Source organism: Dipodomys ordii, unplaced genomic scaffold (assembly GCF_000151885.1).
Source record: "Dipodomys ordii isolate 6190 unplaced genomic scaffold, Dord_2.0 Scaffold60, whole genome shotgun sequence".
NCBI classification, from domain to species: domain Eukaryota; kingdom Metazoa; phylum Chordata; class Mammalia; order Rodentia; family Heteromyidae; genus Dipodomys; species Dipodomys ordii.
Window position 1 is genome coordinate 770,014 of NW_012267276.1, and position 12,631 is coordinate 782,644.

The following is a 12,631-nucleotide window of genomic DNA, read 5'->3' on the forward strand; positions in this document are numbered from 1 at the left end:
TGGGAAGGGGAAACAAAGGAGGAGGCTACAATGCTTGATAAGAAATGTACTCATTATCTTGCCCATGTAATTGTAACCCCTCTGTACAGTATTCTCACAATAAAAAAACTCACTGATTTAAAGCCACAGAGAGAGATTAGTGAACATATGACGGAGTCACACAGAGCCACAGAAGTCTTCAACTGAGACACTTCTTTTTTTTGAATAAAGTTCTGCACACTCAAAAAAAAAATAATGAAAGCCATGTAGTAGAATGCCACCCAAAAGAATCTATCCATTCACTTGTCAACACTTTCATGAAAATTAAGAAAATCTGTTTCTGCTTAACTGGATACCAGCCACACTTTTTTAAAATACTTTAAAAATTGTTTTGGAAGTATAGAGCTTGAACATAGGTGCTTTGCCATTTGAGCCATGTCATTTTTTGCTTATTTTTCTTGTTGGGTTTTACCCCAGGGCTGACATCAGGTTACAATCTCCTATCTTCACCGCCCATGTAGCTATGATTATAGGTGTGCTACCACATTCAGCTTCATTTATATATCACTGATGAAAAAGGCCCATCCATACTTGACAATGCTTTCCAGGCTGGTATCTCTGAACGTGGTACTGGGAAAGAACTGGCTTTGTGCATTTGTTCATGCCAAGAATTCCTGGGGAAAGCTAAAGCAGCATTCCCAAAAGGGTAACCCCTAAACCAGTATCATGAAATACACCAATGCCCCAAAATAAGAAGTCAAGAGAAAAAAAAGCTGAAATATCTGTGAAAGAAACACATTTGATAAACCTAAAAGAAACCAATGAACAAGCTCAGGAAAAGCCTCTGAATAGAGAAATAATTACCTGACAGTTATTTGATCTAACTTTCCTTTTTTTTTTTTTTTTTTGGTACCAGTACTAGGGCTTAAACTCAGTGCCTGGGCACTGTCCCTAAGCTTTTTCGCTGAAGGCTAGTGATCTACCACTTGATCCACATCTCCATTTCTGGCTCTTTTGTGGTTAGTTGGAGAAAAGAGTCTGGCTTTAAATCACGATCATTGGATCTCAGCCTCCTGAGTTGCTAGGATTACAGGCATGAGCCACTGGTGCTGGGTTTCTGATCTAACTTCTTAAAAGGACAGTGATGCTCTTATTTTAGCACAAGCATTTTATATGCAGGCAGATCCTATGAATAATTGCCTGACTTAAAATTTTTCCCAATATTAATGCAAAAGTAATCACATTCAATAGAAACCATAGCTCACATCTGATCTTTTTCTGGGCCAGCAACAAGTAAGATTTTCTATTAGACTCTCTGTCAAGTCTTTCTCTGCCTTGTGTCTCTTCTGAGCAGTGGCAACCAGCCATAGCTACCAATCAGGTACATGATTGTGGGGGGGTGGGAACAATCTCCACTCCATGGTATGCCATGTAGCCAAGCTATGATGCCTGATAAGCCAAGGGTATTCAATGCATAGGGGATTTACAATATTTAGAATTCAGGATGGGCTTTTAGAAGGTCACTTCACCATAAGTGCACCTGCAGCTACAGTATATGTCGACTCAGTATCCATCACAGAATCAAAGGCAGTAGAAAGACACATCAGGAACTGCTACCATTCCATCATCAAATAACTCATCATCACCAACACTGAACACAAATGGCATTGTCTACCATCCTGCTACATGCTGGATCGTGAGAATCAAAACACAAATCGCCAGGACCCACTTCTAGGTTTTCTGATTCTGTGAGTCCAGGATAAGTCCCAAGAATCTGAATTTCTTCCCAGGAGATGCTGCTGCTGCTGCTGCTACACCAGCTAGCTTCACCATTAAGTCAGGAAACCCAGACAACCTTGTGCAGGCTCCAAGGAACCGTACACTCATCCCCACAGCCTGCCAATCACCATGCACACATGCATGTGTTTCTGGGTGCAGTCACACATCACTGCTGTCACAGAGATGAAGCTTGTGGGCTGCTGAGCAACAAGCACACCCCTTCTTTAATGGAGATCTTGAGACCCCCTGGTTAGTTAACACACCTCTCCTCTCCTCCAGCACCAGGATGATCAGCTCTACCCCATCCTCCTCTGGAAAGGCTTTGAGATGACATGGCCTGCCCAGGTGACATGACACCAAGCACCCGCACCATTTCCCAGTAGGGACACAGAGGCTGGAGAAACGCCTGGGAACCAAGACTATATGAGAGTAACTGGTAAAGATGGCCACAAAGCAGAGAATACTGGTTCCATATTTCCCTTGCCAAATAGGTGCTCGTCCCTGCACAAAGGACTAGTGCAACACTGGTTCCATTATGTCAGTTTCTGTGTGTACTCTGGCTGTTACACTTGTAAGTGGTTACTCCCCATCACTCCCAAATACCAGCCTGCCCCCAGCAGCCCAACTCTTCACACTTGAAAAGCTGACTTGCAGTGGCCTGGGGCTGGACACCTGTTATCCTAACTAGGTGGGAGGGCTGAAATTGGGAGGATTGTGGTTTGAGACTAGTCCAGGTAGAAAGGCTATCTCAACAAACAAGCTTAGATGTAGTGGTATATCTGTCATTCTAGTTATGGCTGGAAGCAAAAGATAGGAGGGTCTTGGTCCTTGCTTGGTCAGGAAGTAAGACACTATCTTAAAAATAATCAGTGTATGGGCTGGGAATGTGGCTTAGTGGTAAAAGTGCTTGCCTAGCATGCATGAAGCCCTCGGTATCACATAAACAAAAAAGAAGCTGGAAGTGGTGCTGTGGCTCAAATGGTAGAGTGCTAGCTTTGAGCAAAAGAAGCTCAGGGATAGTGCCTAGACCTTGAGTTCAAGTCCCAGGACTGGCCAAAAAAAAAAAAAACAGTGCAAAAAAAAAGGCCTGAAAGTGCCCAGCACTGGTGACTCATTCCTGTAATCCTAGCTAATCAGGAGGCTGAGATCTGAGGATTATGGTTCAGCACCAACCTGGGCAGAAAAGTCCATGAGACTCATTTCCAATAAACCAGCAAAAAGCTGGAAGTAGAGCTGTGGCTCAAGTACAGAGTGGCAGTCCTCTGTGAAAAATGGAGACAGTGCAAGTCCCTGAGCTTAAGCCCTAAAGCTGGCACACTGGCATGTGTGTCTGCGTGGGCACACTGGCGCGCGCGCGCGCACACACACACACACACACACACACACACACACACACACAATATGTTGAAGGGAGGGGGACTGGGAAGCCCAGTTTGGCAAAGGCCCAGGGTAGTGCCAGCTCTGTGTCACCCTGGCATGTCCAGAAACAGTGTTCTATATCCAAACAGCTTTCTTTACCACCCCCCTTCCCATGTGCTCCCCCCATACAAGGTATGTGCACCAGCGAGTGATTTATCACATCCATGACATACTTGAGTACCCAGTGATACCTAGAAGCAAGTCAGCTCTTCCAAAGTACCAGCAGGATCTGGCTTGAGGAAGCCCTGTGCCCATAGCCATTTGATGGCCTCATGAGCCATCACTGCCCAAATACACCCTTCAAGCACTTACTGTAAAACCTTTGGCAGTGGACTTAACCTTGCTGTGGCTCAGTCTCCTAACTGTGAAACAGAGGTAACACCAATGTTAGCCGCTAAGTTCATTATGAAGGGCACAGAGCTGCCAGGCACTAATTTCTTCCAAGGATGGCTGGCACAGGGCAGCCAGAGGCCTAACTCCAATAACCACATTGCTGTCATTATTACACAGGCCACAAGCTATGCCCGTGTCTCATTTGTCAGTTTTCAGTGATATGCAAATGAACAAAAAATGACTCTCTTTTCATCCCCCGAGCCTGGCATATGCAATGTGTTTTTCATGCAGAATGGGAAAAGTGGGGGCGCACTCTTCCAAGGGAGCCTGGAAGGACTCCATGGAAGGGGTCCTCCTAGGGCTTATACAGGTGAACTCCCCCCCCCCGCCACCTTTTTTTTTTTTTTCCAGAAGAAAGGCCCAGCTGGGCAGCCGCCCACAGTCAGATGAAACAAGCAGATAAAACAATCACTGCCCAACAAAAGCAGCTCGGCTGCCAACCCCCACTTACTTCCAGGACTGTCCATTGTTCCACAACAATAGCGTCATAGCCCTGTATGGTTTTGCTATCTTCTGTGGAAACAGCTTCAAAGATGAATACTCCATCTGTCAAGCCATGTAAGGAATCTGTGGAGAAAGCAAGAAGCGGGGGCTGCGTGAGCCGTTGGTGGCAGAAGGCTTCCGAGCAGCAACATTTTTCACTGCATTCATTAATAATCCCAATCAGAACATCTTTTCAGCATGTTAATTAAAGAAGGCACACACAGCCACGGAGTCTAGCCCCATCAGAATGAATGAGACTAATTTACCTCGCGGTTTTGAATAATACCCTTGATTTTAGGAGCCCAAATTTCATTGTTAGTAATCACCAGCTGATTTCACGTGCTTACCTTCCTTCCTCGCGGCCCAACGTCAGGATGCATGGGGGGGGGAGGGGGGAGAACGGGACTTAGGGTAAAACACAGCCATTTACAGACCATGATTTAGAAGCAAACTATATTTAGGTGAGAGGGATTGCTTTTGATTTTTTTAAAGGCAGGATAGATTCAACATGCCAGAGCTGAGCCTGTCAAGCATACCAGAGGATGCGTTGACTCTTGGAGGTTTGTGTGATAATGGCTGAGGCAAAGAGGCTGCTGCTGGCAGCTCTCCAAAGAGAGGTTTTGGAGGGGAATTCTCTCCCAATGATTCACTATGGAAAAAGTTCCATTGCTCTAGTCAAGTTAGCTGGGTTGGAGTTCGGACAATTCAACAACGGAGAAGTCAGGCACTAGATGGTAAGGGGGAATATAGGAAATGGGAACAGAGCCCTGCCTTGGGGAAGATGTACCGGGAAGTGCCTTCTACCCTCTCCCGGCTCATGGTCCTTATGTATCTTTTAGTCATTAAGACTGGGGAACAGAGGATTTATGAGACTCCCATGGTCTAGGTCCAGGCTCAGGGAGTGCTGTGATCCCCTGGGGGGCGTGGCCTCTTAAGATGGGGCTGAGGAAAGATGGTAGACCCTGGTCCCTAGGGACTACTCCACTCACAGCGCTCAGGCATGAACTGTGCCTGTCCTAGCCCCCAATGGGACTGAAGTCAAAGATAGAACTCTTAGAAAGATAATAAGCTGTAGATAATTCAAACTAAATGAGGTATAATGGTGAGGTCCTAGTCTAAAAGGAAGGCAGAAGTACCTGAGCCCTCTGTTGCTCCCCTCCACCCCTAGAGGTCACAGGGAAAGATGTCATATGGTGACAGAGGTCTGCAAGCCAGAGAGAGAGACAGAGAGAGAGAGAGAGAGAGAGAGAGAGAGAGAGAGAGAGAGAGCAGAGCCCCAACATCCTTATCAGAAACTGAATTTTTTCACACCTTGATCATGAGTTTCTTGCTTCCACAAATGGGAGGTAATACATGTCTATTTGCTGTTGAAGTCACTCAGGCTCTGGTCTTGTAGCAGCCCTAGCAGACTCATTCAAAGCCCTTTTTAACAATACACTACTTAAAAAGACAATTTTAGCAGGAAAAAATATATAATAAGGATCCTTTTTTTTTAAACAGGGAAGGTAGACAAATTCACAAAGTTTCTTGAATCACTGGAGTTCCCAGAACTACCACTATTTTCCTTAAGTTTTAAAGCAAAGGACTACTGTGGTTGCCTAACATTCTTCACTCAGATCCCCTCTACAACACTGAAAGGTCATCCATGAGAAGAAGTTATTCCTAACACTTGCAAGAATAAAAGGCTAAGCTTAATCTTCTTCATCTATAAAAAGCTTTTATAAATTGATAGTTAAAAATACTAGAATATGGGGCTGGGGAGGTAACTCAGCAGTAGAATGCTTGCCTTGCATGCATGAGGACCTGGGTTTGATTCCTCAACACCACGTAAGCAAAAAAATCCCTGGAAATGGTGCTGTGGCTCAAGTGGTAGAGCACTAGCCTTGAGCTGAATTGCTCAGGGAGGACAGCACCCAGGCCCAGAGTTCAGGCCCCACAACTGACAAAACAATAAAAATAAAAAAATTACTAGAATACCAACAGAAATGAGCCAAGAATATGAACTAGAATTTTTTTCTCCATGGGGCTGGGAAGTTAGCTCAGTGGTAGAGTGCTTGCCTCACATGCATGAGGCCCTGGGTTTGATTACTCAGCACCACAAAAGCAGAAAAAAGCCAGAAGTGGCACTGTGGCTCAAGTGGTAGAGTGCTAGCCTTGAGCTGAAGGGCTGAGGGACAGTGCCCAGGCCCAGAGTTCAGCCCCCACGACCAACCAAAGAATAAATAAATAATTTTTTTCTCTCCATGAAATATAAAATGAACATCTTTCCTTTTGCACACTGGCAACGTAGACACTCACAGCTGGTAGAGGTACAGGGCCCTGGGAATGTTTGTTGTGGATAAGAAAGCTTGAACTGCCTAGTCGTTTTAGAAAGAAACTTACTAAGGTCTGAAGTGCCAATCATAAAACCTCTATCCTTTGTGACCTCCAAATCTTCTTTCTGTCCTAAGGTAACAAACACCAATGCTATCAAATGCTTATCTATAAGCTTTGATTCTAAAATTAAGACATGAATGTCCAACAATCCAAATATTCAACCACAGGAAAACAGGTGAATAAATCAGGAGTTCCATACATTTAAAATACTATACTGTTCTGAAAAAAATGTCATGGGAATTTAATGATTCAAGAGAATACTTTAGATACAAAGATTACTGTAGGGAAAAAATCCCAAGACACAAAACTGCCTTATGAACTAAAAATGAATTCCTATGTTACAAATGTTAAGGTAAACTTTAAAAAATACACACAGTACTTATAATCCAATAATTTAGATTTTCTTTTTCACCCTTTTCTGCAAGAGTTCATCCAAGAGTAACAGAAAATGGACAACATAGAAGAAGTCTCTTTTTTCTTTGTCCTACGTAGCTCTCGAACTAGAGAGGTTTAACATGGTTTAGAAACTATGAAGGCATGATCCAAACAGAAAGAACTTTCCATAGAGGAATCTAGAAAGAGAAACTGCATTCAGCAGCATGGCAATGTGTTCCTAGAAACATTCACACGCTCACCCTAAATGACCCATCGGCTACTCATTCACTCATTCTGACATTTGCTAGCCACTTGGTTTCTGGTAGTTTTGTGACCAACAGCCTCTGTCATGGTAGGAGGCTAAGCAGCTCCTCTGAATAAAGATTCCTCAGTCCTGCACCAGAATGCTGGGTACCAGAGGACACCAGGAATCACTCAGGTTCTATCCATATTGCATATTAACTCACAGCTTCTACAAGACATGCTAGAGTGGACCCTCTGTGCCTGCAGATCTGCATCTGTGAGTCTAACCAACTGCTGGTGAGTGTGTGTGTGCACGCGCTGGTACTGGGGCTTGAACTTAGGGCCTATCCTTCAGTACTATCTCTGAGCTTTAGTTCTCAAGGCCTAGTGCTCTACCACTTGAGCCAAAGCTCTACTTATGGCTTTTTTTCTGGCTAACTGGAGATAAGAATACCAAGAACTCTCTTGCCCATGCTGGCTTGGAACCACAATCCAGGTTTTAGCCTCCTGTAAATAGGATTACATGTGTTAGCCACTGGAGCCTGGCACTAGCTCATTTTCTTATTTATTTATTTTTGTTATTATTCCCTAAACCAACAGCTACATATGTGGCATTGGTAACAGGTATTGTAAGTCATCCAGAGATGGTTAAGATGTGCCATTTGATGGAGAGACTTGAGAAGTTGCAGCTTTTCATATACAAGGGGCCTTCCTGGAACCCATCACCCTGACAGAAATCTAGTTTCCAAAGGATCTTCCTCCATCTCCTCAATAGAAAACCTTTAAGTCTTCTAAATGTGCTCACTATGCTTCTTTGTGAACCCCGAAGGCCCAATTCAACATAAAAATATTATGACTGTCTTTAGCTTGCCACCAGCACAGGGCCACAGCTTGACCAGACTTCTTCTCCCTCCGCAGGCAGTGGCCTGAGGGACTGTGTGGTCAGTGAACTGACAAGGCTGGGTCTAGGGTGTGAAGTATTTATCCACCATCTACCCTGTCCACTGCCTGCCTCTCAGCCCCTTACCCCACTGCTCTGTTCTTTGCATCCAGAGGTCAGATTCACCTACTCCATTCTGAAGCAAGTTTAGAATGGCTGTCAAAATTTGGTCATCTGTAACAGCAAAAATAGTCAATGAACCACAGAGAGGAGACAGCTGGGCTTTTAAAGAGCTCCTTGTTTTGACGGCCTCGTCCACTCTCTATCTCCTCATTACCTCCCCAGCTCAGCCTCTTGGAAATGTGCACCGAGGTGGGCATAAAGAGGTCTCTCAGAGTGAAGGCTCCCAGTATAAAAAGGTTAAACCGCCCTCCATCTATGGAAAACATTCCATTATCACTGCATTTTTTATTAAAGGAAAGATGCTTCCCTACTGTGTACAAAGAGCTATTTGCCCTGGCATTACATAAATATTTGATGCTGGTCTTTTGGCAAAAGGCCACCTTAACATTCCAAGTTTATGATTTACAAGAAAGATGTAGAAGAAGATTTGTCATATTATCTCAAGAGGTAAATTCTGGGCGCTTTGCAAGCACTGAGACTGTCTGCCGAGCCTGGATTCAAGTCATTGCTTGGTACTGGTCTCCAAAGTCGAGTCTAGAATATGCACTTCAAATGCATAGCCCATATGCGATGCATCTGGTCTATTTCACAGGTTTATAAACAAATGTTATTTTACTGTTCTTTTTGTGTGTGTATGCCAGTAGTGAGGCTTGAACTCAGGGTCTCATGATCTCGTTTGGCTTTTTCATTCATGAATGGTATTCTACCACTTGGATCATACCTCCATTTGTTTTGTTCCTAGTTAATTGGAGATAAGAGTCTCATGGCCTTTTCTGCCTGGAGTGGCTTTGAACCACAATCCTCAGATCTCAGCCTCCTGAGTAGCTAGGATACATGTGAGTCACTAGTGCCCTGCTTGCTATTCTCTGTTTAACAAGCTAAGTTAAACTATGCATATGTCCTGAGCACCCTGAGAATCCAGGAAGGATACCACTATGTGAGCCTAATGACACCTGTGGCTAGGCCGACGTGAGATCCATCACAGAACCCTTAGCAGCCAACCTGCTCCATTAACAAAGTAGCAAGCCAGACCCTGTGGCTCAAGCCTATAATCCTAGCTATTCAGAAGGCTGAGTGAAATCTGAGGATCAAAATTTAAAGCAAGTCTTTATCTCCAATTCACCAGTAAAAGCTAGAAATGGAGCTGTGACTGAAGTGGCAGGGTACTAGTTCTGAGTGAAAAAGGTAAATGACAGCTGAGCGCTGGTGGCTCATGCCTATGTTAGATAGTAGCTAGGTTAGCTAGCTACTCAGAAAGCTGAGATCTGAGGATCATGGTTGAAGCCAGCCCAGGCAGGAAAGTCCATGAGACTCTTATGTCCAATTAGTCACCAGAAAACTGGAAGTAGCACTATGGCTCAAAATGGGTAGATTGCTAGCCTGGGGTGAAAAAGCTCAGGGACAGTACCCAGGCCCTGAGCTGGAGCCCCATGACCACCACCAACAACAAAATAAGAAAGAAAGAAAAAGGAAAAAGAAAGGAGTGAACCTGTTTCCTCCTTTTCTTGCTCTTTTATCTCTGAGCACTGCTCTGGACTAGGCTTCCATTCCCATTATCACTGTGATATGCAAAACAGTATAGAGAAGATAAATACTACTTCTGCAAGCGCAGGGCTCTAACCAATCAGAAGGGAAGAAACACTGATTCAGGGTTGGCTGGCATGGTTCTTGGTTCCTCGCAGAATCCTTCCCCAAATTCTGCAAACCATTCCTGTGTAGTTGACAAGATAAAGGTGCCATAAAAGCAATTTGTCCATACTCACAAAATGTACAGGCCCAACTAGGTTGATTCCATTTGGAATCAGGCCCAACTGGTTTGATCCCAAAGCCTATGATCTCTTTTTTTTTTTTTGCCAGTCCTAGGGCTTGAATTCTGGGCCTCTGGGCCTGGGCATTGTCTGAACTCCTTTTGCTCAAGGTTAATGCTCTACTACTTGAGCCATGACAACACTGTGGCTTTTCCTATGATTAATTGGAGATGAGTCTCACAGACTTTTCTGCCTGGATCAGCTTAGATCCTCAGACCTTAACCTCCTGAGTACTACAATAATGCACCAGATGTGGTGTGAGCAGTTGGGTGGAGATGAATAGACTGTCAGAACTGTGCTCTGACCACTGTACCTCACACTTTGTGTCTTAGAACCTCAGGGTGAAGGGCTGTGTTTACATGGCTATGTAAAATATATGTCACTATCAAATATAGTGTATTCACAGCATACTCAGTGTGTGTGTGTATGTGTGTGCGTGCACACGTATGTGCGCACGCACACACATATGCATGTATGTGCATGCATGTATTTATGTAAGTCCTGGGGTTTGAACTCAGGGCCTGGGCACAGTCCCTAATCTTTTCTGCTCAAGGCTGACATTCTACCACTTGAGCCATAATTCCACTTCTGGCTTTTTGGTGGTTAATTGAAGTCTCTCACACTTTCTTGCCCAGGTTGGCGCTGAATTGCAATCCTCAGATCTCAGAAGTTAGCCATCAGCCAGGCCTGTCTCATATCTGTGTTTTTGACAAAGGCACTTCATGAGTGGTCAGGGGCTGTGGGCTGCCCCAGATGTTAAGGAAGGTAGCTAAAGACCTAGTTCTGCTTGGATTAAGATGCAGCTAAGGCATCACCTCAGCCAGTCTCAGGGATAAGCTGGTCTTTTAAAAAGGCAGAGTGTGACCTCTGTATGACACAGCCTACAGAACACATCACTTGCAATGTATTTCTGCCATAAACTGTCCATTTATCAAGGCCATAGAACTACCCTCTAGCTCATAGGAAAGAGTGACTAGAAAAATAAGATAAAGGACAGGATGAAGTATACAGCACTTAAGTCCCTAATACAAAACATTTTGCAGGACAAAAGGCTTGGTTCTTTCTAGCAGATAGGGCAGCAAAAGGGGGCTCTTGTAGTCAAAAAGAGGATTCAGAATGCAGCCACCCTATGCAGAGTGCATTGATTGAACCATCTGTTGCAAAGGACATTTCTGAAACAAAGAGAGGAAGGACCTGCCAGGGCACACGAGGGTGGGAGGAGAGCAGGACAAGTGGAACACAGGGAGGGGCAGGGAAAAGGCCAGAGACAGAAAGACAGACAGACAGAGAGAGGGGCCAGATGCAGGCAGATCAGGAAGATGAGTCTAGGGAGGGCCATGGCTGGGCATGGAAGGATGGTGGTAGTAGCAGGGATGTGGTAGGCGCAGAAGCTCTTGGCGAGAGATAAGCTGTCTCAGATGGTGGGCATCTTGCTTCCTGGCCTTACCTGATTCACCAAAAACCAGCTCAGCACAGAGCCCCTCCACTCTCCAGAAACAGACTCAGGTCTTTGTCACCATGGCTGGAAAGTTCCTGGGTGCCTGCCTGCTCTCCTGGTGACCCCTAGACTCATCCTTATTCCTTCAGGGTAACTATGAAACACTCCTCTCTTGATCCCAAGGGCCACCCAAGGCCTAGCTGGGAGCTCTAACCTCCCACCAACGTGGCCCGCACCTGTTCCCTCACCTTCCTTGCCTCCTTACATTTCTACACCCTGCCCAGCCCTTCTTTCTTCCTCCTACTTTCTTGCTACCTACTAGCCGAGAACCTTGGCAATGACATCACATGCCTCAGTTTCCACAGCCATGGCAATGGCCCCTAATGCACGGGGTTGTTGTAGGCTTGGACAAAGTGCTCTGTCCAACGGGGCAGTATCGACACAATTCTGAGAGGGAACTGTCACCCTTGCCGTAATCCTCTGTGTAATCTGACAGATGGGGCCACCCTGGACCCAGACACCTGCTCATATCAGGGAGGAGTAAAGGAGCCCAGGAAAGGAGCCCTGGACACACCTGATGGACACTATATGAGTCTATGTCCTGAATCTTCACTGGTTTCTCAGGCTGCCTGGCTGATGTCTTACTTGTAAATGGGACAAAGTTCTCTTGGTTTTATGACTGTGGAACATGTTTTACAAATACTCATTTAAGTGCGGTGGCTGGCTCTTTTCCACATGGTAAATAGCTTAAAGGTACTTCCGACTGTGCCAGGTTTATTAGTAAGGGTGCTCATTATCTCTTTGGAAAGAAGTTCCTTTCATGATTATGATTAGCTTGTTGTTGTTTTTTTAATTCTTGGAAAAGGTCAGGTGCCTATTTCTTCCCTGGCCCACGGAAACCCTGGGCTTTTCCAGAGCCCACACCCTGGCCCACTAACGTTCCCCCATCCATGCTCTGTTCCCAGCAGGAACACAGGAAGAACAGGGGTAAAGGGTGTTGGGGTTTTATAGGGGAAAATGGCTTCACATCTGCCTTTGCTAGAGGACATTTCACTCTATCCTAGAGGCAGACAGGCCTCATGCAGCTAAAGGCAAGGGAGGGCAGAATAGCATTTTCAGCATTCATGGCCAACCAGAAGAAAGGTTGACAAGTCGGGGGGACTAAAGGCCTTACCTGTTCCCATGCTAACAATAACAGATAACCTGGGATTTTCCCACAGGTTCCCTCTTAGGGTTTCACTTGTCCTTGAGATGCTCAAACAATGAGCTGAAGAA

The 12,631-nt window shown here is 45.1% G+C and overlaps 1 protein-coding gene across 6 annotated transcripts in view; it reads right to left on the reverse strand.

Annotated features, from left to right (window-relative positions):
• Positions 1 to 12,631, reverse strand: part of Rftn1 (raftlin, lipid raft linker 1) — a 220,469-nt gene that overhangs the window by 31,986 nt on the left and 175,852 nt on the right. For all 6 annotated transcript variants that reach the window (XM_013022176.1, XM_013022172.1, XM_013022171.1 and 3 more), the window contains exon 7: positions 4,022 to 4,137. In XM_013022176.1, the coding sequence (XP_012877630.1) occupies positions 4,022 to 4,137 (116 nt within the window). The remainder of the gene's footprint in view (positions 1 to 4,021; positions 4,138 to 12,631) is intronic.